Source organism: Mastigoproctus giganteus, chromosome 11 (assembly GCF_048544385.1).
Source record: "Mastigoproctus giganteus isolate SK-2022 chromosome 11, ASM4854438v1, whole genome shotgun sequence".
NCBI classification, from domain to species: Eukaryota; Metazoa; Arthropoda; class Arachnida; order Uropygi; family Thelyphonidae; genus Mastigoproctus; species Mastigoproctus giganteus.
The window spans coordinates 61,674,750-61,701,960 of NC_143585.1; the positions used below are offsets into that span (position 1 = coordinate 61,674,750).

At 36.5% G+C, this 27,211-nt stretch overlaps 1 protein-coding gene across 1 annotated transcript in view; it reads left to right on the forward strand.

The window, feature by feature from the left end:
* The window catches only part of LOC150078052 (uncharacterized), a 164,544-nt gene that overhangs the window by 70,330 nt on the left and 67,003 nt on the right, over positions 1-27,211 (forward strand). The window contains exon 7 of the mRNA XM_090384736.1: positions 10,132-10,236. Coding sequence (XP_090240862.1) covers positions 10,132-10,236 — 105 coding nt within the window. The remainder of the gene's footprint in view (positions 1-10,131; positions 10,237-27,211) is intronic.

Genomic DNA, 27,211 nt, shown 5'->3' on the forward strand with positions numbered 1-27,211 from the left:
GAAGGCACAGTGTACTAACCCCTCTCAGAGCCTTATAAAACTCAATGAAGTCCCTTCTAAGGTGCATGGTTTCCAAGCTCCACAGCAACCATGTGAAGCTTGGCACTATGTGGGCTACTACATGGTTGCCATGGGTAGCCCACATAAGAGTTTTTCCTCGTATCGTTGTCCTTTTGCTGATCTCTTGTTAGTTTCCGATCTCTAGATCCTTTCAAGAAGCTTGATGTTTTTTTAGATGAAGGCTCCATACTTGGACACAGTAATTAAAGTGCAGTCTGTTAATCATGCTCCTTAGTACATGCAGACAAGGGCGGAATTGAGATGTTGGCAATCTGATGGGTTGTGGCAGATTCTGTTTCCTGTTGCTAGTCTGTGGATTTATTGATCCTACCATTCCGACATTCTTCTGATGCCATCAGAGCCCTGGCAAAGTGTCTGGGTACCTTCCTGTACCCATTGTTCCCAATGACATCCAACCATTCCAGCATTGTGACCCACACAATTTGTCATGCTATTATTCAGCTTCCGAAAGCCCAGTGATCTGACCTCTTTCAAAATCTGTCAGCTGCACATAAACATCGCCTCACCCAAAATAATTTTAAATGCTCTTAAATGGTAATTCACTCATGTTTTGTTTACTGCTGATGTTTGTACACATTTTGTGTATCACCATCAAATCGCCACATTTAGTCAGTAACAGACATGTTATTGGATGTTCTATTGTGCTGATCAGCTTTACATGCTAATCATTTATATCCATGTACATCACAGTTATGAATGTGGCTTTTCTGGTAAATCCATACATTCTTTCTTGGTAGGGTAATTTGGATGACAAGCAGTTTATATGTATTATGAATACAATAAAACAAAGTCAAAAGTGAGCAGGTCCTTCAGAACAAAATCTGAATCATTTATTAACAGTGAAATGTTTTGCCAGTGATATTAATACCTACATTATTTAATCCTCATTATTTAGTAAAATATTTTGCCAGTAATATTAATACCTACATTATTTAGTCCTCTTGTATGTGGCTGAAATTTACTTTGTGGATGCAAAGGACATTTTAAGACCATTGTTCCCCTATGAGTGCCACATTTCAAAAATAGGCAAACTTGAAAGATAGACTTGAGCCTGTCATTCAGCACGATGCAAATCCTTTGTCATTCCTGTTGGAAAACAGGAATGGCAAATCCTAATTTTGTCTTTTCTTCAATTATGCTTTTTCTCCAAATGAATTTGTTTAATTACGTCCTCATTAAAGCCTAATCTTTTATCATCATTAAAGAACCCTTCAGGTTATTTTTTCCAATTTTTAGTTATTTAGCTACACATTTAAATTTTTCTCATCTCTCCCATCTTTCATAACTTTGTTTTTCTGCAACTGATTTTCACATGAAATCATAAAAATGGCATTTGTATTGGCATTTCATGCTAAAGGGGGCTTGCAAGGATCTTTAAGAATCTGATTTATTGAGAGATTCTTGAAGATCTTGCAAGCTGCTATTTAATGACACAATATCATTTGCATATAATAATAATCAAATTTTTACATCTTTATAATTGAACATTGTTGGTAATTTATATTCTTTAATTAAACTGTCCAAAGTGGTGATTATATTCTTCTTATTCAGAGTGCTGTGATGAGTGAATCAGACTATCTCCCTTGATGTTAACTTTCTTTCTGTGTGGCTTGGTTGCATAGTATAACTAAAACAACTGTTAAAAGTACTTATTTCAAGCACAAAGGTTTGCTTTCCTTTGCATAACCAGGGCTGGTCAAACGGTTTCAATTGAAGCACTGCAAGTGATTGCAGGAAGGCTTCCAGTGGATCTTCAAGTAATACTGAATGCATTAATGTACTGCACTAGAAAAAACATAAGGTGATCAGTTTTGAATATAACTTCGTGTCCTAAAATGGGCAGAATCTATACTAAAGCAGATCAGAAATTTGAAAAAATAATATCTGGCAAGAGAGAAAGATATCAGTTGAAGAAATAAAAGAGACCAGTTGAAAGATATCTGGCAAGAGAGGTGAGAGTTTTCTGAGAAAGGTTGAGCAACATTTATGTTCCTACCAAACATCAGAATTTTTGATATAAGAAAGAAATCATGGTAGCAGTTCAGTAGGAACACTGCATTGTTATTGACAGGACATGACTTGGCTAGTAGATTATGTCAACTAGAATTGATTGAAAGTGGATTATGCTCATGCGGGAATGAGGAACTGAGCACATAATGTTGAATTGTGAAAATTATGTGGATATTTGAATGGAATTAGAAATATCTCTGGGCCAACTAGAGCACAGTAGTCTTTGGATCAGGTTCACAGATAGGAGGCTATTCGCTTACTTTAACAAATTTGTTACTGATGTCTTTAGGAGGAGGAACAGGTTGAGGCTAGATAGTAGGACCCATCTCCCAGTGGAAAGGACTGCAACCTGGTCCATTGGGATTGGTGAGAGGTGTTAATACTGACTAAGCCTAAGCCCCATTCCTCTAGAATGGGGCTAAGTGGTCATATTCCTCCTGAGTTGTGTTATATTATGTTGCCTTATGAGCTGTATTAATTTTAACTAACAAAAATGTTTTATACATGGCATAGTATAATTTAAGTTGATGTTGCAAACCGCATATAAGCTTCGGCTTAGATAGTGGGGCAGCACGAGGTATCTTGAATGAATGTCTTTCTGTATCCACTCCAGAATGTATATTTAATAATTTTATACCTATCTATATATAAAAGAATATTTTGGAAAATAGTGCTTTTTCACTTGCACACTTTTTGCTTTCCACAAGGCGGGGCTAACTGCTATTGCGTCATACTACAAGTTGATTGACAGGTCTGTCTCAAAGACCATGCTTAGGCACGTCACTCTTAAATTAAGCTGCATATACCACAGCGATGACTCATTACCTGATAGCCTTTAGTAGCGTTATGATGTCACACAATGTTTGACAGTTCAGCCATTGTTAATTGTGGGGTTTAATTTTAGAATTCTACATGTCTCGAGGCAACAATTCAATTTTTTCAAAATTTTTTTCAGCTGTTAGCAGTGTTGTTAATAATGGCAGTAATAGAAAAGAGAAATATCTTATCAGGAAGACTGAGAAGAAAAAGATCTTGAAGAGTATGAAGCAGCATTTAAAAATCCTCTTATCGAAGAAGACAAAGCGATTATAATAAGTTAAATAAAGGCTTCACAATTAAGAAAGAAAAGTTACAAAAAGAGCAAAAAAAAGATCACAAAGTATTAATAGTTCTACTGAAACTCCTAAAAAGTAGGTTTAAAAACTCACTTAAAAAGTGAGTTTTTAAACGCACTTAAAAACTGAAGGCCGCAAGTGGGGTTAATAGAGAGCTGTGAAGAAATGGAAAAAGATGGGAAAATAGTGACCTCTATTGTCATATTTTGAACCGATAAATGCATGAAGATACATAAGATTAGCATTGGAAAAAGAAATGTGGTTGGAATAAAAGGACTTTATCATAATAAAGTCGTAAGATATACAGAAATAAACATATAATAGTTTATAGATAAATAAAAAGTATTGAACAAATCAGTAATAAAAAGAATGCAAATCAGAATTAATAGATGGTAGACCAAGTGATATGGCTACGATATATGAAGCTGATAATTGAAGTTGTATAATCTCATATAAATCAAAATTACCAATTAGGGGAGTAATTGCTTACATATCTAAGCATAGAAAGAAGGAAATATGTGAAGAATCACATAATGTTTTGAGATAGAGAAAAGTTAATTAATAATTATAATCTGTAGTTCAAAAAGGAGCGAACCAATATTGAGGTGATATCAGTAATCATTACTGTAATTGATAGAACGTTTTAAATCCAAAGATAGTTTACGTACATCTTTTGTACCTAAACTACCTTTGGTAACTGTAGTAAGAATCCAAGGTGAAATGGTGTAGTAAGAATCCAATGTTGAAAGAACAGTAAGTAGGTCCAAGGATGTAGATCTAGTTTAAATCCTCATATTTGGCATGCTTGCTCCATTTTTCCAGTTCCCATGACTCTAATCCAAAAAAATTAATGATTATCTGCCTTAAAAGCATTAAAACTAAAAGCATTCTTGGGCAAGAGCCTCAAGCTACGTGGCAGTAGTACTAACATGTGTGGAATAGATGTGCAGAAATTTTCCTTTAGCCAGCGAGTACTTGATTGCTGGAACAAACTTCCATCTATTGTTGTGGAAGTTGATAGCTTAAATAAATTCAAGGCAGAACTAGACAAACATTTGGAATGAATGGATAAGTGAAATGGGAAGGATTTTTTTATTTTTTTTTGTCTGATGCTGTATATGCTTGTTTTTTGGCATCATGTGCCTCTACTAATGCTAATGTTAACTATTATGTTTATTTTTTTTAAATCTTACAACTCTATTATAGTAAAGTATTTTTATTGAAACCACATTTCTTTTTCCAACACTAATCTTATGTATCTTCATGCATTTATCAGTTCAAAATATGACAATAGAGGTCACTATTTTCCCATCTTTTTCCATTTCTTCACAGCTCTATTAAGTCTGCTATAAATTACTTCATCATGTGGCTAAGTTACTAATGTGGTTATGGTTGACATACATTCATCTACTCCACTAAATATGTGCAACATATTATTTTCCCGCTAACGTACTTCTGTTGTGCATTACTTAAACTCCAGGTGTCATTCACTTTCTTATTATACTTTTGGTTTCGTTTTCAGTTTGTTTCTTGGCATGTTTCGACCTACGTATATTTTTTGCGCCTGCTTTTTCCTCACAATACAAGCATTTGGTGTTAGCTCCCTTTTATACTAATGCTTACAAAGCCAGAGCCCTTATTATAAGGTTTGGCTTTGCAACCCCAGTTAACTCAGTGTGATTTAACAACTTTTTCTTAGCTTTTTATCTTTCTACTATCTATTTCTACTTTTCTTCCCGTTCGTAAACCATTAGTATATACGAGGATGATATGAACATTCCTACTATACTCCTATCACTATTTTCATCTTTATTTACTTAATTACTCCTTTTTCCCTTCCCTATCCTCAATTTAATACCTTGCCTTATACTATGTACTTGTTCCAAATTATCTAATTTCTACAAAATTGCTACATTTAAATCCTACACTAACCTCCACATATTTTGTATTAAGAACACCTTTTACCATCCTGAAAACACTTGACTATGTTTTATTTTAACTTGTTCCTTATTTTTACCTTAATAATTGACACTGTGTTGGGACTACCTTGTCCATACTGTATACGAATGTGCTAATTTCATTTTTTTTTGCATTTTGGCCTTTCACCTTCTATTATTATGAACAAGTGTAGAAACACAGTTCCTGATATATGGTTAGGTGTAGTGACCCTGATCAAATACCTGACCATGTATCAATATTTACTTTAGCTGACATCAGATTCTGCATATTTGCCTTACCTGTATTCAAATTTTATCTAAATATGCCCCCCCCCATATCTGATGACAGCTCTACCACTTTTTATTTTATTTTATTTGTATTATATTTTACCTTATTATTAATAATTTTACGTATTGTTGGTAGTCCACGTTTCCACCTTAGTGAGATTTATTTTAGTTTAGTGAGATTTAGATTTATTTTTTTTTATTTTAGTTTATTATATACAACATGTAGTGGTTTGTGCTTTTCTGCTGCCACTGATGTTAGCTTTTCTACTATTTTTTATTACTTTTACTTTTTACTACTCTATTTAATTTCTTGATTGTGTGTGTATGTATATATATATATATATATATATATATATTATTCTTTTGTATTATCATTCTATTGTGGTTTAATTCGTCTTTGTTCATCATTAATGTCATTGTTTTACGCCATGATGGCTAATTAAACATTATCCGTGCCGGTGTTTTTTACCTATAGGTATTATAGTTAATACATTACTGGTCTTTAAGCTAGCCTATTCTCGGTTATCTTAATTTCCCGTGGCCTATACATTTAGGATTTTGCAACTTGTTGCATATTGCTAAAGAAATTGTCATAACAATTATTGATGAAAAACTGTAGCAATAGGCAAATTATCAATACTATTTTATAACTATATAATATTATTTATACATTTTTATACATTTTTGTATAAAAATGGACGTCACATGGACATCAATCCCCTACTTCATCGGGGGCTTTGAGTGGATTGACGGCCCATTCGATGTAATGCATTTTTTACTTACCCGTTTCTGTTTGCATCTATCACAGCTTTGCTATTTTATTTAATTCTAAATTCTAAGGTTCTTTTTGAAATTTTTTTTTTTTTTTTTTTTTTGGACTTATGTTTATCTTATTCTTCTTAATTGCTGTTAGTTAAATTAGTATTATTTATTATGAATTAAATTAATTCTTTATAATCTCTACAGCAACTGTGATAGAATACACAAAGCCCTACGGGTAAGTTTTTTATATTGCAATACTATTACTTACTTGATGTGTTCCAGTGTAGGTCGTAGAGTCGAAAAGGGAAAGTTTCCCGCCCTTAACTTGTTTTAAGGATGGCTATTTTTATGGCGCAGTCGCATTAACGTTTCACTGTGTGCCGATGGTGTATTGGCCGAAGTCCCCGATTTTCAAGCCAATGTCTATTATGGTGGTTTTGTTGTTGGTTCGATGAATTTATTTATTTGTGTATTTACATTATTTTTACATTTGTTTTATGCCTTACCTCGGACAGTGCCGGTACCCGCTTTTCCAAGGCGTAACAGCACTTATTTGTCCACAGGCAAAGCTATATACATATATACAGCCTCTTACTATGGGGGGGGGGTCAATATTGGCAATAGGTCGTAGTGCAGTCAGGCGACGCGCCTCGCCTGAGTGCAATAAACCTAGTAAATAAGGGGATACTCTTCTGAGTAATTACTATTTTATTTTTATTTTTAGTTGGTTTTTGATAAATGTATGTGGGTCTACATTGGGGTGGTGTTTTCTAATATTTGCGTATATGGCAGTTTTTATGTAATATCTACTGTATTGTTTGGGAATTTTGTTTCTATCCAGTGTTTTGATGAGTTTTTGTATTGCTATTTTTCCGCTATTTATATTGTTGCATATTTTTAAAACAAATGTAAAAATAATGTAAATACACAAATAAATAAATTCATCGAACCAACAACAAAACCACCATAATAGACATTGGCTTGAAAATCGGGGACTTCGGCCAATACACCATCGGCACACAGTGAAACGTTAATGCGACTGCGCCATAAAAATAGCCATCCTTAAAACAAGTTAAGGGCGGGAAACTTTCCCTTTTCGACTCTACGACCTACACTGGAACACATCAAGTAAGTAATAGTATTGCAATATAAAAAACTTACCCGTAGGGCTTTGTGTATTCTATCACAGTTGCTGTAGAGATTATAAAGAATTAATTTAATTCATAATAAATAATACTAATTTAACTAACAGCAATTAAGAAGAATAAGATAAACATAAGTCCAAAAAAAAAAAAAAAAAAAATTTCAAAAAGAACCTTAGAATTTAGAATTAAATAAAATAGCAAAGCTGTGATAGATGCAAACAGAAACGGGTAAGTAAAAAATGCATTACATCGAATGGGCCGTCAATCCACTCAAAGCCCCCGATGAAGTAGGGGATTGACGTCCATGTGATGTAATACAAAAATGTTTTTCATCAATAATTGTTATGACAATTTCTTTAGCAATACGCAACAAGTTGCAAAATCCTAAATGTATAGGCCACGGGAAATTAAGATAACCGAGAATAGGCTAGCTTAAAGACCAGTAATGTATTAACTATAATACCTATAGGTAAAAAACACCAGCACGGATAATGTTTAATTAGCCATCATGGCGTAAAACAATGACATTAATGATGAACAAAGACGAATTAAACCACAATAGAATGATAATACAAAAGAATAATAATAGGTACTCTGTTCGTACCCATGTATTGCTAAAACAGCTACTGGGACAACAGAAAAAGCTAGAAAGAAATTAAATAAAACTACTATAATAGAATATTAAAAATAAAATACGAATTGAACCATCATAATATAAAAGAATAATTATATATATATATATATATATATATACACGTACACACAGGGTGTCTCAAAAATATTGGTACAAACGTTTAGGGGAGGTAGGTAACAACTAAAGGAATGTGAATTGCTTAGGAACCCATAACCGGAAACATCACCGTAAGTCTGTAGATGGCGCTGTTCATCAGTTCGCGAGAGGGGAAATTTCATGTTTTGTTCACGGATGAGGCTTATTTCACTCGAGAAGGCTTATTCAATCAGCACAATGCTCATGTGTGGGCTCATGACAACCCACATGGTGTGTGCCCTCATGCGGCACAACATTGCTTCGCAATAAATGTGTGGGCAGGTATGGTCGGTGACTGCTTAGTCGGCCCATACCTGTTACCATCCCGCATGAACTCCACTAAATATCGAATCTTTCTTGAACAAGTTCTACCAGGATTACTTGATGGTGTTCCAGCAAATGTGAGACACAACATTTGGTTTCAACATGACGGGGCGTCTGCCCATTATGGAAGGTGTGTTCGTGACCATTTGAACAGGCGTCGATGGAATGGTCGTGGTGGACCTGTTGCTTGGCTCCCATGCTCACCTGATTTATCGAGCCTTGATTTCTTTTTGTGGGGGGGGCCTCAAATCTATCGTGTATGAATCGCCTGTGGAGACTGAACTGGATCTCATGGCGAGACTTGTCTGCGCTGCTGCTACTGTCAAAGAAACTCCAGGTGTGTTCAACCGTGTCCGCCAATCCATGCTGCATCAGTGTCATGCATGCATCACATCTCATGGTGGAACCTTCGAGCATCTGTTGTAACATCATGAAATGCATCCATCTCGTACTCCATTGTTAATATTATGTCAAATAAATGTTTGCCACTAATTACTGTCGTGTCATTTCTGCTTCTTGTGCTTCTGCTAGTACTTTCCTGTGATGTTTCCGGTTATGGTTTCCTATGCGATTCACATTTCTTTAGATGTTACCTACCTCCCCTAAACATTTGTACCAATATTTTTGAGACACCCTGTATATTTAAAAAAAAAAAAAAAAATTCTCTTTCTCAAAACCATCTAAGACAGGCTAAAATGTGTAATCATTGTATTAATGAATTTGTCATGTGTGTAAACTATGTAGCAACCAAATGACAGGGAGCTAAGTGATTTTGTAATAATTGAGAGCAAAGTGGGGGAGAAATTGTTGAAGTTAAACATAAAAAAGGCACCTGGGGTGGACGTGATCTATCCAGTTATATTAAAGGAGGCAGCAAAGGAAGTAAGCAAACCCTTAGCCATAATTATGAGAGCTCATTGGACTCAGGGGAGGTCCCCATGAACTGGAGGTGTGCAAATGTTTCTCTTTAGGTGCATACTGTATCTGAAGAGAAAATGCATTATCAAAAGGCTTTTGGTAAGACATCTTCTCTAAAGACCACTGTTCATAGCATATCTTGTTGCTTCTGAAGCTGTTAAAGAAACAGAAGCTAAAGCTTGGTATTGTATTGAAAAGTATTGTTGTTTAAACAACAAAACTTGATGCAAACCCTTTGTTCTCTAATCACTCATTTTGAAATAAGAGCACATTATACAGATCACTAAACACCTTCACATGCACAACTAACACAACATAGAATGCTGTATAGTGAGAAAAATTTACTCTACCATAACTTAGTTGGAAAAATTTGTACTATTATCAGTAACATTGTTTCATGACCAATTCTCATAATCCTTTGAGTGCTACTTTATGTATTAACCATGCATAGAATAAGTAGTTTTAGCTCTGAAAACAGACTTCAAAGTTTTTATATGAATATAGTATCAGTTGCTAATGATATTTATGAGAATTGATAATTTTGGAAGTACATATATTCATTTTGTGTATTTTTTGTGCTATGTTTCTTGAAATATTTACTCAAAATGCAGTGAATATGTGCTGGATTAGTTTATTTTATTTGCTTACTAGAATTTCGGTATATTTAAAACAACCCTACAGTTTCTGACTTGTATGATATTAAGAATAAATGTCCTATTTATCAAAACAAATTTATAAAAAAAGTTAAAGTAAGTTTACTATTTCAAGCATTGCTTTTATAGATTGCAACCGACAGTCATATTTTCCTCTTTGATGTTTTAACTTTACAAAATGAAGTGTTTGAAAAAGGTTTGAAAGAGATATTGGAAAGCCCTTTCATATTAAAGGTGAGCATATTTTTGTGGCAGATGGAATTATTTACTGCTGTAATTGACTTTTTTTTTTTTTTTTTTTTTTTTTTGTATCTATACTAGAGGTACATATTGATATAGCCATGACCAGATGCTGACAGTACCATCCATATCATGGACCTTAAATAAAGTGGGTTAAAATAATCTAATTTACAATTCCAGTTCCTTCTATTTTTGTAATAGAGAGCAAATCCATCTTTCATATGAATGATTTTTTTTTTTCTTTAGAAAAGATCTTTGATTTGGAAGATTTACTGTGAGTATCATTGAATATATTGAATTTTCACTTTCTCCAGCTTAAGTACTCTGTTTACTCATAATAACATGCACTTATTACTGATGTTGTAATTTTTTTATGATTAATTATGATGAATTAGTGCATCTGGACTCAGATAATGGGCCGAGTGGGAGAATACATTTGACGTTAAACCTAAAAGACCACTGGCAACTCTAACATTTGACATATCTTACCAGTACCACTACTGCATCCAAGGTTTAGCAAATATAACAATGTCTTTGGACAGACGCCAACAGCCACTTAACTCCCAGAGCACTAGCCAAGCACTCTGGGAGTTATATAGACTGCAATGATGGACCTGACACCAATGAAATGAATGTTACAGTTCCCTTGTCTACATTTGAATTGTCCATGTATTCTTCCCCCTTCCACACAGCAGTTTATATAAACTATGTCTAAATGCTCAATGACTGGCTGATAAAGCTGACAGTTACTATCTATCCCCCTGGCAGCATAATCTATCACAATGAACTTGCACCTGATAACCGCTTCTAATAAGAATGTGATCCCACTATCATTGAAGATATATCTGTTTTCTTTCACATGAGATTTAAAGAAGTTGATCCTTTCTACCATCTAATGATTGCTGTCACTTGCCTCTATTAATAGATGTTGATGGTAGTTGGTGGACTGAAGTTCTTACCAACTGACAGGCAGTATAGTGCTGGATAGGAACAATATTTAACTTAGAATATATGTCAGAAATTTGCAGTGATTTTAAGCTTAAAAACTAGATTTATCTATCTAGGAACTTACATAAAACAGAAATGAATTGAGGAAGTGTCAAAAATGCTGGAAAAATGCCATAAAATAAGTGCAACTATTATTTTATCTGGAAATACGCCAAAGGGATTATATGTTGAACTTTGTTTAACTCTCCACCTTAGAGACCCTACAAGACTTATGAGGGTGAGATTTTCTTATCTTGGTTTGCTCTAGTTGGTAGAAGAAATTTTTTTAATAAAAATGAAATTGAAATTCTCTTGAACAAAGGATGTGCAAGAGTCTTTACTGATGTCATGAGATGGCTTTAAGGATTCAGAGAAACTGTTAATTGGGGTAGGGACATCATTGGAAAGATATCAGCTAGTGGCATAAATCAAAGTAAGATTATACTTACTCTCCTTGAAAGTATGTGTTGACCTCAATGCCATGTGCACAATAAACAGGCAATAAAATATGCACAAAAATACAAAACTACAGTCTTATTGGAAGACTTAAGTAGCTATAAGGGAACTCGAGTGAATTTTGTCTGAAAGCATCACATTACTGAGTAATGTTACCAAGCTATAAAACATTATTGTAGAAGTTAGTAATGCTTGTAGCACAATACTACATGTAGAGATGTTTTATAGCCTTTATGGCACAAGGCATGCATCCTGAATATGCTATTTCCTGAACATCCTGAAGTGGTATGGGTAATGCCAATTGGAAACATTCTTTTTATTTAGAGTAATGCAATACTGAGGTAGCTCATGGTGAGGTGTCTCCACAATGAGAGACTAAATAGCAAACCTATTTTACAAAATGAGGCTGCACCCTGCTTATACAGTAATGTAGGTGTAAAGGTTATATCAGGGTAATAAGTTAATTTTTTTTTTTTTTTTTTTAACTTGTTTATACAGTAATGTGTTAGGGGTACTCTAACAGGTCAATTAATATTGATTTTTTAAGACTAACTGAGATTTGGTGCCATTCAGAGATAAAGAACAAAGAATTTAATAATATAAATGTGTGATGAATACAATGTATTCAGAAGAGATTGGGAGAGTAGAGGAGGGGGGCTTATTATTTAAAGCTATCTGAAGGCAACCAGATTATTCCTAGTATCTGATCAAGTCCAGGTGGATATTGAGTCTGTATGTCTTGAGTAGAGTAGAAAGGTAAAGGAAATGAAATATAATGGAGGTATATTGTAGAGACAGGTGTAAATGCTTCATTATGGGCAGCTTTATATTAATACTTATAGACTGGAAATTGTAGAACAGCAATAATAAGCAGAATAAGATTTTGCATCAAATTCATGGGGGTTATTTATTCCAACATGTCTGGGGGGGAAGTAAAATTCTTTTTATATTCTGATTCAGCCCAGAGTTTAGAATAGAAGGGGAACAAACTTTGAGCTGGTTCTCAGCTGTATCAAAAATGTTACAGTGCAAAAACTAATGGGAGGTAATGATTATGATGTCATAAAATGGGTTGTGATTTCCTGTGCTCAACTTTTGCCTGTCTTATCCCATCAAGATTTTGTAATATATCTGCTTATAACTGATACTTAATAAAAGAAAAAAGAATGAGATAGTTACTAACTATCCCATTCTCTTTTCTTTTTGGATTTGTGTACCCGACATTCCCAATTCATGGTATGATTTCACATACTCAGACAAAATGATGTTTACATAGAGTATTAAACATGTATAGTCTGTGGAGTCTAAATAGGGAAGGTGCATGTGCACATAATGCCATTTCTAATTGCCGTGGCCCAGCATTTACAAATGCTGGGCCACGGCAATTAGAGACTTTGTTGACTTTTTTTTTTTTTTTTTTTAATTGGTTATATAGACCCAGGGAAGATTTGGTTCTATACTACTCCTCCAGTTATCCTCTAGGAACTGAAATAGGTATTTAAAAGGATTCATTTTGAGATCTTCTTACCTCTGCAAAGGTCAGTTCTTCCAGAATGAAATGAAACATATTTAGTATACCTTTTAGGAATAATGGGTATACTAGCAGTCATATATATGGGGTGTCTCAAAAATACACAGCATAACTTCAGGAATGACTTCCTTATATGTAGACAATAAAAATATTTTATATCAACATAGTTCTGGAAATGCTTGTGTTCTGAGTTTTGAAGGTCTGTCTAGGACACTTAACTATTCACATCACCTTATAGTTAATTGTTCAAAATGTCCACCTTCTTCCTGAATACCACTGGCAGAACATTACTCGCGCAGGGTAATCTGCTGGTGACAAGGCCTGTACCCGTTGCAGATGGTAAGAATACAGTTGGTGTTCTCGCAACATTCTCCAAATAGTCGAACGTTGAACAGCCAGTTGCATTGCTATTCTGCGTGTGCTGATTCCAGGAGTGGCATGCACAACATCCAAAATATCCTCGTCTACTTCAGGAGTCACAGATCTTGGTCGTCCTCTGTCGCCAGCAGGAGATGTAAAGGTCCCATGTTCACAAAGGCAGCGATAGATACCTTCAAACGTTTTCCTGTCTGGATATCTTTGTTCTGGGAACCTTTTGTGGTACAAACGAAGAGCCTCCAGAGCATTGCCGTCCGCCAAACCATACATAAAGTGCATATCTGCTTGATCCTGATTTGAGTACATGGTTGAAATGGAAAATCACCTGTGGGAGATAAGGCATTCTGGTTAATAACTCGGGAACCAAGCATTTCCGGAACTATGTTGATAAAAAATATTTTTATTGTCTACATATGAGGAACTCATTCCTGAAGTTATGCTGTGTATTTTTGAGACGCCCTGTACATACAGTAGACTCTTGATTTTCCGGGATAGATGGTAAAAAACAAATCCCGGATAATCGATTTCCCAGTTAATCCAAGAATACAGAAGTCCCCGACATACATAATAGATACGTTCCAGGACTTCTTACTTCTTCGAGTTTTACGTAACTTGGGAATGACTAGTAACATATTGCTGCCATATTATTGACAAATTTGAATTCAGCATGATACTTGTTACTGTTTAACCATTTTCATACATTCTTATTAGTTTAATTTTCTGATCCAAATCGATTGCTTTCCTTTTCTTGGTAGATTTACTAGTACTGCTGTCACTTATTCTCTTAGTCGGCACCATGATAACGGTCAAAATTAAATTTTCTGAAAAGAACTTCACAGGGTTAAGGCGAAAACTCATTACTATCACCCCGCGCGAGCTCACATTTTACTAAAGCACAATTCTGGAGGTCAACAAAAAACAATTTGCACTTTCCGTTTCATTGGGCTTTCTGTTGTTGCAATCTATTATAAATGGGTAGTAAACTCTATCTTATTGCATTTGTGATGATACCGATAGCTGAAATAATGTTGGTTTTTACGTTATTATGATGAAGTGTGTGTCCCCTTCACTGAAATCTTCAATCATATAAAAAAAAACACATAAATAATTGTAAGAATCTTCTCTTCGTTCCTATTTTTTTGCTTGTTACTCCGATCTCACTTGTGCAATTTGTGCATGCCATGATTGTTGTTATTGATTGCTTATTATTATTATATTTTTTTGTTGTTTTAAATATTACAATCCTAAAAAAAATAATAAAAAAAAAATTGAGTGAAAACAAATTTACGTAAATCCGTAGTTGCGTAAATCGGTGACTTACTGTACCGAAAAATGTTCAGCAACCTATGTAAAAAATATGGCAATAGAGAAAAAACTTACCATGTACTACTCATGTGTCCAATACGATGCTTCCTTTTATTTTTTGCAATGTCGATTTTAAATCTAATAGCTTCCCTTTATTTTTTACAGGGTTGTGTGTGGTTTGGTCACCAACATTATAATGGTTCCATTAGGGATTTAACAGATGTGCCGTTTTCAAACTTTTGAATAATTTCAAGTCTTTGTTTAACTGAAAGCACAACTTTTTTGCATTTACTCATCATTTTTGCTATTTCTAAACAACAAAAAAAAAATTGACATCCATGACATAAATAACAAAACAAAATTTCTATTTGTGCTGTGACAGAACACAACAATCGACACGACGCACTAAAACAAACAAAACATTGTTTGTTTTTTTTTTCTCAGCGGCAGTGTGAAGATAGCGGGAGTTGCAAGATAATAGGCACATTAATCCCCCAATGACGATTTATAACGCCGTCTTGTCGCTTACTTACGACTTGCAAAATATCTGTTAGGTATTCTAGTTATTACTTGAATTTTATGATTTCTGATTGATTTTTTTTTTTTTATTTATTTATTTTTTTATTTGGAGTCTTGAAGTGTCCCAGTTAATTCGATCCTAGTAAATCGAGAGTCTGCTGTATATATATATGTAAAAAAAAAAAAAAAAAAAAACTACGAAAATTTCAACAATCAAAATCCCCTTCCCCAGGAACATAATATTACCCAATTTATTTATACAGCAACCCCCTGTATAACACGGTTTTGCTCTAACACAACTGATAAATTGCAGCAATTCTAGCACAACAAGGTACTTATATAACATGGTTTCACTCTAACACGGTTTGAGAATTGCAGGGCACCTCGCAAACGGTATTTTTGAGCTTTTGTGCTGGGAAAACCCTGCTATTATGTTAGCTGTAATTTTCAATGTTTCCATTCCTTTTTGTGTTAGGTGCCTCCGTAGCCAGGTGAGAAGGAACAGCAGTGCGTAGCACATGCTTCTTGATTAGACCGGGGTTCGAGCCTGTCACCACCAAATACGGAGGATGCGGAAAGGTCAGGGAATGACCACCGCATATCCCGGAGCAATATGGCCTTAGTTGCTAATGCTCCTAAAAACCAAATAACAAACCAAACAAGCATTCCTTTTGGTGAATCCCCACTATTGACTCGCTAGGCATTATCGCCTTCATGGTATTTTTCTAAAGCACATTTCTCGAGGTCACTACCATAAAACAATTTGCAGTTCCTGGTTTATTGGTCTTTTCTGTTAGTGTAATCGATTATAAGCTGGTAGTAAACTCTGTCTTCTTGCATTTGTGATTAGTAGCGATAGCTGGAATTCTGTGGGTTTTCACATTACTGTATTATGGTGAAATGTGTTTCCCCTTCCAAGAAATATTCAATCATAAAAAACAAATTTTCAGAAACTGATTACAGTCAGTCCTCGTATGGCACGATAGTTGTGTTCCTAGAAACCCTCGTGCAATATAAACAACAGGCCCTATGGGAAAAGTAGGGTTTGGTGCCGACCACCCAAGATCGAACACACATTTGTAACTAAAACATTACCAAACACAATAAATAATCGTAATAAAATATGTATTTTATTACGACTATTACGTAATAAAATATTGCTAATGCTTTTGCTTCCATCGTAAGCAAACTTGTTTTTTGTTTGATTTTCTATCCAAACAGATGACAGCCGTTCCATCCCTTCCAACTCTTTGTGTCTTGATCTAATGGATTTTAATTACACTTTGAGTTGTTCCTGCTATGAAAGTTTCTATTATCTCTGCATTCTTTCTAATTCTCGGCATTGCCTCATTTAGGCCTGTAGCACATGCAATATCACATTGTCTCATTTTGCTCAAAGCATTTCACAGTTTCATATTTTTTTGCTATCGACAGTGGCGGACTGGCCATAAGCCTTACCGGGGAAACCCTGGTGGGCCAGAGCCTGGCGTGATTTTGGCCATAAACCATAGTGAGGCCACTACAAAGTTTCCTGGGTAAGAATTTGACCCAGTCTGCCTCTGTTTATCGATATTGCTTTTCTTTTTCTCTCTGGATCTGTAGTGTCTTCACTAGGACGCTTCCTTTTCGCACCTTTTAAGTATTTCATTCATTTTTAGGGAATAAAGCACAATTACAAAATGAGGAGGCATGCTTGATACACATAAACAAAGCTGCGCACGTGTAGCAACTGAATAAACAACACCGTAAAGGCAGAGATACACTATTAACACCTCACATTTTACTAAAGCACATTTCTGGCGTTACTACCATAAAAGAATAAAAACAATTTCCAGTTGCGTTTCTGCTAGTGGAATCTGTAGTAAACTCGATCTAATGGCATTTGCGATAATACCGATAGCTGGAATTGTTTGGGTTTTTACTTTATTATGGTGAAATGTGTTGCTATCATTCCTATCGTGTTGCGTTCAGTTGGGGTGATTCCGCGTTCGACTGCCATTTCTTGACAACACAAAGGTGAATCGTGCATAACCGATTTCGGTTCGTGTTATATACGATATCGTTCCCCTATTTATAAATTGTGTATGATCGAATTCGTGTAGTGTAAACACGTGTTATACGCGGACTGACTGTACTCTGTATCTCACTTGTGCACGATGTGTTCTTTGTTATTAATTGCTTATCATTTTTACTGTTTTAAATTTTACAAACAGAAAAAAAAGTCAGTGAACAGAAATATCAATTAGTTAGTATGTACATATTACAGTACATATTAATTAAACTATGTACACGAGCATAAATTTATTTTTATTTTACTAACTGGAAAATAGTCTTCCAATTTTCACGTATCATTTAACTTTGTTAATTGGTAAGGTAATAAAGTTAAATTTGTGCTTTATATCTTTAAAGTGGGGGGGTCCACTGTATTTTGTTTGGAGATCCCTGGGTTAGGTTCTGTGCTTTTGAAACCACAAAAAATTGTGACTTCGAAGCGTGCAGGTTGTGACTTTTAAAGAGAGCAGAAGGTACATGAAATCTAGATGCTGCGGGAGAGATTGTGCTTATCACAATGAAGCAGCAATGAAGAGGAAGAAAATTAAACTAATGTATATTATCTGACATTTAAGTATCGCAGTTTGTAAGGTAAGACGTTTGTTCATTTATTACTATTTAAGTTACTACTATTATAAAAATAAAGTTAAAATATAAAGTTATTACTACTATAAAAATTAAGTTTCCGATAGTTATTTAAAAAAAAATGTATTTTTGTTAGCTTTTGGAACGTAACCTCCCTTAGTAACGAATGGGCCTGGTGTACTGGGATCCATGGTTGAGAAAAATAGATACGTACAATGATAACCAGTTTAATGTAATATAATAAAATATATAATAATAAGTAGCAGGCAGTTCATTTGCTATTGTTGCACGGACGTGCTCTGTTTTTGTTGAAGTTGTTGTTTGGTTTTTAGGAGCATTAGCAACTAAGGCCATATTGCTCCGGAATATGCGGTGGTCATTCCCTGACCTTTCTGCATCCTCCATATTTGGTGGTGACGGGCTCGAACCCCGGTCTAATCAAGAAGCGTGTGGTACGCACTGCTGCTCCTTCCCACCTGGCTACGGAGACGCCGACGTGCTCTGTTTTACTCCACTAATCATCTAGCATTAAAACGGTTGTCTCTAGGATGGGGTGTAGACGTATGCCTTTGTGGCAGTTTATTGCCTTTGGATTGTTTAATATGTTAAGTGACTCTAGCCATAGGCGATGGCGAAAGTGTCGTGAGTGGTCTACTATTTCAAAGTCACGTTTGGGATCAAGATTGTGGTTGGTGGCCCAAAAAAGTTCCGCGACTGCGGACTGATCAGTCTCAGCAAGCCGGATTGCTCTGTCATGTTCCTTAAGGCGATCTTGGAGACGTCTTGATGTTTCTCCTATGTAGCAGCTGTCACAGTCTCTACAGGTGATGCGATATACTGCCTGCTACTTATTATTATATATTTCATTATATTACATTAAACTGGGTTATCATTGTACGTATTTATTTTTCGTAACCTCCCTTTTTGTACTGGTTCATAGTCCCATATAACAGTTTCGCATTACACGAGATTTTGTAGAACCAAACTACCTATGTATATGCACCGTGTTATACGAGGTTACCTGTATTCACTTGTATCCTCAATAAGTGAAGAAATAGCAAATACAAAAAATTACAGTAGCCAGATGATAATTCCTACATTGGACAGATTAAATGGAGGTTGTCTGTGAGAGCCAAAGAACACAAAAATAACACTGATAAAAGCAAAATAACAAAATGAGATCCCACCTTTCACATAGTTTAAAGTTCCTAATCTTAGTTTTAACCCTGGTTAGGTTAATTTTGTATTGTGTATGTCTTAAATAACAACCAGAAACTTTTCAACAAAGCTCCACTTAAATATTATGAAAAGAAAGGTATTTCTTTAAACTCTTTTATCTCAGAAACACTCTAAATTCTTTAAGATTGTGGAATTTCAAACCTGTGTATATGCACATATTTCTGATTATGTATCATGTATATAAATATTAAAATATATATGTTGAAGACTAAATGTACAAGGCATAATATGTTATGGGTAGAAATTAACTATATAATATCAGTGTAAATACACCATAGTTTATCCATAAGTTTAACTACATATAACGACATCGTTTGATTTTATCTCTTGTGGCTACCTTCACAACAAGATACCAGGTATTGCACTACTTTGAATAAATAATGCTTTTCTATTAGAGGAGACTACTGTTATTTATTCTCATTGGGCACCACCACCCAGACACATTTCGGAGCTTGTTGGCTCACTCATTGGTGGACAGGCTGGTACCCTGATAATGCAGACATGCCATCACGGTTGCGAAGTTAATTCCACAATATGAGAGATGCCATATTGTGAAGATAATGATAATATGTTGAGAGACTAAATTACAAGGCATAATGTTATGGGTAGAAATTAACTGTATAATATTGGTGTAAATACACCATAACTACATTAGTAGTGTAATGGCATCATTTGATTTTATCTCATATTGTTTTGTCTCATATTGATTTTATCTCATATTGTGAAGTAGTGCAATACCTGGTATCTTGTTTTGAAGGTAGCCACAATATGAGATAAAATCAAATGATGCCATTACACTACTTATGCAGATGTACAAGTTAGTGCATTTGCATCATTTCTGTACATAGCCAACTACATAAGTAGTTATAAATTGGCATCATTAAGTATATCTCATATTGTGAATACCTTCACACCAAGTTGCCATGGTATTGCACTACCTCGAATAAGTAACGCTTCACCATAGGAGAAGACTATTGTTACTTATTCTCAGCGGATACCATCACCCATACTGCACCGTTTCAGAGCTTATTGGCTTCTCATCAGTAGGTGGGCAGGTACCCTGGTTTTGCAATGATGACAACCCAGTTGCAAAGTATAAATCCACAATATGAGAGATGCCTGATGGTGTGGAGTAATTTAGATTACAGAATCGTTTAGGACTAAAGCCTCATGTTACGTAAATAGTTTAACTAATGTACAAGTATATTGTGGATTTATACTTCGCAACTGGGTTGTTATCATTGCAACACCAGGGTACCTGCCCACCCACTGATGAGGAGCCAATAAGCTCCAAAACGGTGCCGTATGGGTGATGGTGTCCGCTGAGAATAAGTAACAATAGTCTTCTCCTATGGTGAAGCATTACTTATTCGAGGTAGTGCAATACCACGGCAACTCGTTATGAAGGTATTCACAATATGAGATATAATTAATGATGCCAATTTATAACTACTTATGTAGTTGGCTATGTACAGAAATGATGCAAATGCACTAACTTGTACGTTAGTTAAACTATTTACATAACCTGAGGCTTTAGCCCTAAACTATACTGTAACTACTTATGCAGTTATACTTATGGGTAAACTATGGTGTATTTACACCGATATTATATAGTTAAAATATATATGTATATTTTTTATTCTCTCTCTCTCTCTCTCTCTCTCTCTCTATATATATATATATATATACAGTAAACCCCCGCTATTAGCGGGGGTTACGTTCCTGAGAAATGTCGCAAATACTGACTTATGGCTCCCATAGTAATAAAGGGGTTCCGTTCCAAAGTATGAAATATATAAGAAAAACTAGTCTAAAATTTTGTCTATGTATGTATTATGTGTATCTTCATAATATGACTATGTACATAGTGAAATGCAAGCATATGGCATCGAAATGAAAATAAGAAACAATTTAATATTAAATGTAATATTTATTAGAAATTTCAAACAAATCTTTCAAACCAGCGCCTTTGCTTGCTAGCAAAAAAAACATCCCGCCAGTGCTATCACCAGTTTCGCTAAAGTGTTGATAAAGGAGTTTTCCCTTTTCGCGAATGATGAGTGAACTTAACGGAATTTTATTTTGAGTTCGGTCTTCTATCCACAGATTTAAAGCTTTTTCCATTTTTCTAATTTAACATCACGAGTTACAGAGCAAATTTTTGAAGCAATTAGCGCGTTTTCATGGACACTACGGCGGATTTTTTCTTCCGATTTTTTGATTGATCGTACAGTTGACTCATTGATTTTATAATGTTTTGCCACCGAGGAGACACTTTCACCATTAGAAATTTTGTCTAATAACTCAATTTTATTGGCTAATGTCATCACCTTCTTTGATATTTTCACATTTCTCTTTTTATTCGCAGCCATATTTTTGTAGGGGTTAGAAAGAACTTGTCCACAATAAAGTCACTTTCTTCCGAAAAAGTAATTAACACACTCGAAAAAGTCTGTTTTACACTGCAAAACAGTAGATTTATCGTTTTTGTAAGCATATCAATTTATAAGCGTATAAATTAAAAGCAAACGACGAAACCTTCCATGACAAACGCATAACACATACTGAACAAGGATTAGTGAGAAACATCCACGCTCGCGATTTTGTCACCCCTCTCCCCCCACCCACTGAGCACTGTTTTGACCAGGAAAGATAATTTTAGCCACGCCCATGTTTTTTATGGCGGAAAATATTCACGGCGCTTTAAAATTCACATTTTTTTAGGTTTCATTTTATGTTAAATCGGCGATCGCGAATACAGATAACACGAATAGCGGGGGTTTACTGTGTGTATATAATTGTTGGACGCGTTGAAGCCTGTAAATTGTGAATGTTCTCTGGTCAATTAGCTGATAATGTGTTAAAAAGTTAAAATTTTGGCATTTGGATATTGGATTCATGTAGAATAAGGTTTGGTGAGTCAGATGAGATATTTTTTGTTACTGCCAGTCAAATATTCGCGCTTTTGCAGCCGATCAAAAATAATGGTTCAAATAAGTTTCAGCCACAGCTTTAACATGGAAACCTAGATTTCACTTCATATAGAATATTTGACTGACAGTGTAAGTTTTTTGATCTGGCCTTGCTCACACACGCTTGTGGAGATCAAGTGCCTTCTCCTTTTGGAACACTGGGAGGCTGATGGTGATGCAGGGGACACCACTCTTATGTTAATTGCATCAATAGCCAGCCTGAAAGAATGAAAATTTTGGCAACGCCCATACACACGGGAAAATTAGTAAAACAACGGTAGCCATACTGCCCTTCTTCCCCGAAGTCCAAACAAAGGATCGGGCGGGAACGAAGAAGATAGCCACTGTGACGTCGCTGGCTGGGGCTTCCACAGTTAAATCACGATTCCCCTCAGTTGCCAAGACAACGGAATACAACATGGCTGCGCCCATCGGAGGCCGCCATTTTGAGCGAACGCCATAGAAACTGGACGAGCGGACATCTTGAGTGCCACAACGTCATTCAACTTGTGTATCTTGAAGGCAAAGCATTAGGAACATTACAAACTGAGGGTATAATATGTACTTATATGTTTTTAAAGATTACCATTTAGTAGTGGGATGATATTTTTGCTATATAATGTTCACATATTGCCTAAATTGATCTTACTGTAGTGTTCCTTTGTTGAAGGGACATAGTCGCTGGGCCTGATATCACAGGAGCCAACAAGGCTTGGAACACACTTTTGAACTGCTATTTCTCAGTCCCTAGGGGTCCGATCGATATCGGGCTTGGACCATAGGGTTTGTTTTCTCCTCCTCTATCATCCCACGCAGCGCCAGCTCCCCTGGTGGCCAAGAAAGAAAATTACTCATAACTTGTCAACAAATAACCAGAACTTTGGTTATATACGTCCGTTTGGTGGAAAGCATCCTTTAAACACCGTGCATATATCCCCCAAATCCTAGCCATGTAGGACCAATACCGGCCGAGATATTGACAGTTAAAAATTTAGCTTTTTATCCAGCATTAAAATAAAAAAAAAAAAAAAACATTTTAGAGGTGATTAGCTGATTCTCCTTAGAAAGGCCCACACAGTCTGAAATTTTGCAATGGAAGATCTCGACACAACCACTTCCTCGTCTTGCTCCTCTGAGCCCGGAGTTCGTACACCTTCAGCTGGAATTAGGAAACAAAATCTTTTTGACTCCACAGCCTCATCGTCCTGCTTCTCTGAGAGTGGAACCCCTTCTCTCTCCCCGGAAGTCAGGAAGCAAAATCTATCTGAAGTGCTTGAACCAGTGGTCCTAAGTACAGATCTCCTGACCATCCGGCCTGAACCCAAGGATCCTTCCTCCCAGAATGACAATCTCACAAAGGGAAATATCCCTAAGAAAAAGAAACAAACCAGGGTCACCTCCACTCCAGCACGCCCTAGTGACAAGATCCTGGGATCTACCAGTGTGGCCTTTCCATGCCTAACCAGCTCAAAAATGTCCCCTGTAGGGGATACCACACTGGATCTTCCTCAAGTCACCTCTCCGATGCCCGACAAAACCACTGGCATAATAAACTCTAAAGTTGCCACAATGGACCAGCCTCTAAAGTGCACATCTTTGGATCACTCCGAGGGAATGCTGATGGAGTGTTGCTACGTCGTGTATGCCCTCAAATATTGCCTAATTGAAACTCTTAAAAAAGAGGAAAACATCCCTGCTTCCACACAGCTGGAAGTGATGGAAATATTTACCATACTGGAACAAAAATATTTAAAGCTATTTAATGCCACCAAGGTTCTGCCTGAAGGTGTTCCTTTAAACCCGGATCCTAAGCCTTCGGAAACACCAACCTATGCTAAAGCGGCTTCACTGGCTCCAACACCACCTACTGGACCTCAACCTAAACCGCAACATGTCATTCTGGTGCGCGCCACGGAGTCCTCTGAGCTGAAGACGAGCGAAGAGGTTAAAAAGGAAATCACTTCCAAATTTAAAGAGGAATTCAGCACTGTTAAAATTAAAGCGGTTCGCAAGGTTCGCGAACGCGGCATTATCATCGAGACCGCATCTAAAGCAGATCTAGACTTTCTCAAGTCTTGTAAGAAGCTTGGGGAGCTAAAGTTCTCAGTGGACACTCCTAGGAAACTCAGCCCAACGGTAATAATTTACGATATCAACAAAGACATTAGCGAGGAGGAGTTTCTTCAAGATCTTTTCAAGAAAAACTTTAGCGACTCAGACATTCCTTGGGAAGTCTTCAAGAACAGCATCAAACTGAGATTCAAGATGAATGCACGCCTGTTGGGCTCCCAGCATTGGGTCGTGGAGGTCTCAGGTATTATTAGACGTCATCTGCTACGTGGAAACTCCAAAGTCTATATCGGATGGGCGGTGCATGGCGTGAAAGACTTCGTCGTCTCCTCCAGATGCTTCAAGTGCCTCGGATATGGACATTCATCCAAGAACTGTAGATCTAAAGAGAACACTTGTGGCCACTGCGCAAGACAGGGACATCAAATTGCTGAGTGCCCTGATAAATCCTCTCTGACCGTATGTCCAAATTGCAAACTCAGAAAGAAACTTGCAAATCATTCCTACAAAGATACTACTTGCCCCGAATTTTTCAGGGCACAAGAACAGACCAAATTAAGAACTGACTATGAATAGAACACAAAATAATAATGTAAATTTTAGTGTTAAGATATTGCAATTAAACTGCCAGCATAGTCTGGCAGTTGTTAATGATGTATATAGAATGATTTCATTGCATAAGTTTTCTGTTTTGGCCTTACAAGAGCCATACTCCTTTAAGGGCGTAGTTAAAGGTCTCCCACTTCAGTCTCGGATCGTGCAGTCTATTCCAGAATCTTCTGGTGCTGGTCGTGCTGCGGTGACCAGGGTTTGGACGGCCCTGGTCATTGCTGATCCGTCGATTACGGTTACAAAGATTTCAAGCCTATGCTCTAAATTCGCAGCTTGTGCTTGTCTTGAAGGATCTTTCGGCTTATTCTTTTTTGTTTCTCTTTATATGAGGTGTTCCCAACCTATTGAACCTTTCCTTAATTATCTTGAGGACCTTTTATTTAGGCTTTTGGGGTTACCACTTTTAATCTCCTCTGACTCAAACGCTCACTCTCCAATGTGGGGTGGTAACACATCCTGTCCCAAAGGTGAGTTACTCGAAGATTTTATCATCTCTAAAAACCTTATAGTCCATAACACCAGAGGTCAACCCCCCACCTTCTCAAATGCCTTGGGACAATCGTTTATTGACATAACCATATCTAATCGTCCATTTAATTTAGGTATTAATAACTGGTTGGTTTGTCCTTCCTGGTCTGGTAGCGATCACCACCCCATTATGTTTGATCTGGTCACCACACTCAGACCTTCTCCTTCCCGTTTTAATCATGATACCCCTCGTTATAGGACAAAGGACGCGGATTGGTCTCTTTTTGAGACTAATCTCCTCAGTCTGGCTACAGAGGAATTCATTTCAAATACTACTACCTTAGATCCTAATTCTCTGGAAATGAAAATTACTGAACTTATTTCCAAGGCCTCTGATCTTAGCTTTGTAAAGAGGAAAAGAATCATAAACTGTTCCGTGGTGGCCTGCCAGTCTTACTGCTCTTCGGCGTCTTCTCAGGGCTGCTCGACGTGATCTAAATAGGGCCAAAAGGTCTGATAGGCCTCCTGCAGAACTGAATAGGCTCTTTGAAATTTACAGAGCTACTAGAAGCAACTACTTTAACACTATCCGGAAGGAGAAATCTCTTGCATGGGATAGATTAGTTGAAAAAACTATTAAAAACGATCCCTGGGGCCTACCTCACAAAGTTCTTGCGTCAAAATTACATCTGCATACCCCACAGAATTCAATCTCACTCCCCAGTTCCTCTGAAACTCTCACTTGGTCTGCATCTATTGAAGCGATTTTAGATGAACTTCTTCCACAGGATACTTCGGTTCCTGAAAGTAATGACCAGACTCTGTTTTGTCTTCAACATCTTTCCTTTGAAGGCCCCTCAAATGAACCTCCTTTTACCGTTGAGGAAATCGATACAGTGGTCAACTCTTTCTCTTGTGGCAAAAGTCCTGGGCTTGACAATCTTGAGGTCTCTATCGTAAAGCGCACTTGGAAAACTAAACCCTGTCTCATTGCTACCTTAATGAATACTTGTTTGCTTTATGGTGTCTTCCCAGATCGTTGGAAGACTGCCAACCTTAAACTGCTAATTAAGAGTCCGGCTAAACCCGTTGACTCACCTTCCTCCTATAGGCCAATCTCTCTTCTTCCTTTTCTTGGGAAAATTCTGGAAAAACTTCTTGTTGCAAGATTTAAAGACTACTATGTTTCTAGGAATCTCTCCTCTTCCCAGTTTGGTTTCACGAAGGGCAGATCAACTACAGATGCTATAAATCTTCTTTTAAATACTGTTAGAACATCTTCAAAATACGTTCTCGGTCTCTTCGTGGACTTCAAAGGGGCCTTTGACACCTTGTGGTGGCAGAGCGTCCTGGAGAGGTTCCGAAGGGCCGAGGTTTTCTGTCCTATCTATAGCCTTATTTCCAGCAACTTTCAAGATAGGAACCTTGTGGTCTCATTGGGCTTCTGCTCGGTTTCGAGACCGGTTTCTAGGGGTTGTCCTCAGGGGATCCGTTCTTGGCCCTGTCTGCTGGAACGTGGTCCTTGATGGATGGCTAAATGCCCCTCATGGCGATATTATTAATATTGCCTATGCTGATGATCTTGCCCTGCTGATCCCTGGGAATTCTCGCCTTGAGCTTGAAACAAAGGCTAACCACATCTTGGATGATCTACACATATGGTGCTCACTTCATAAACTTTCGATTTCTGTATCTAAGACAAAGCAGCTTCTCTTAAAAGGTCTGTTAAATCATAATCGTCCTCCTGTGGTGAGGCTTCTCAACCAGACAATCAAGCTTGTACGTGAATTTAAAT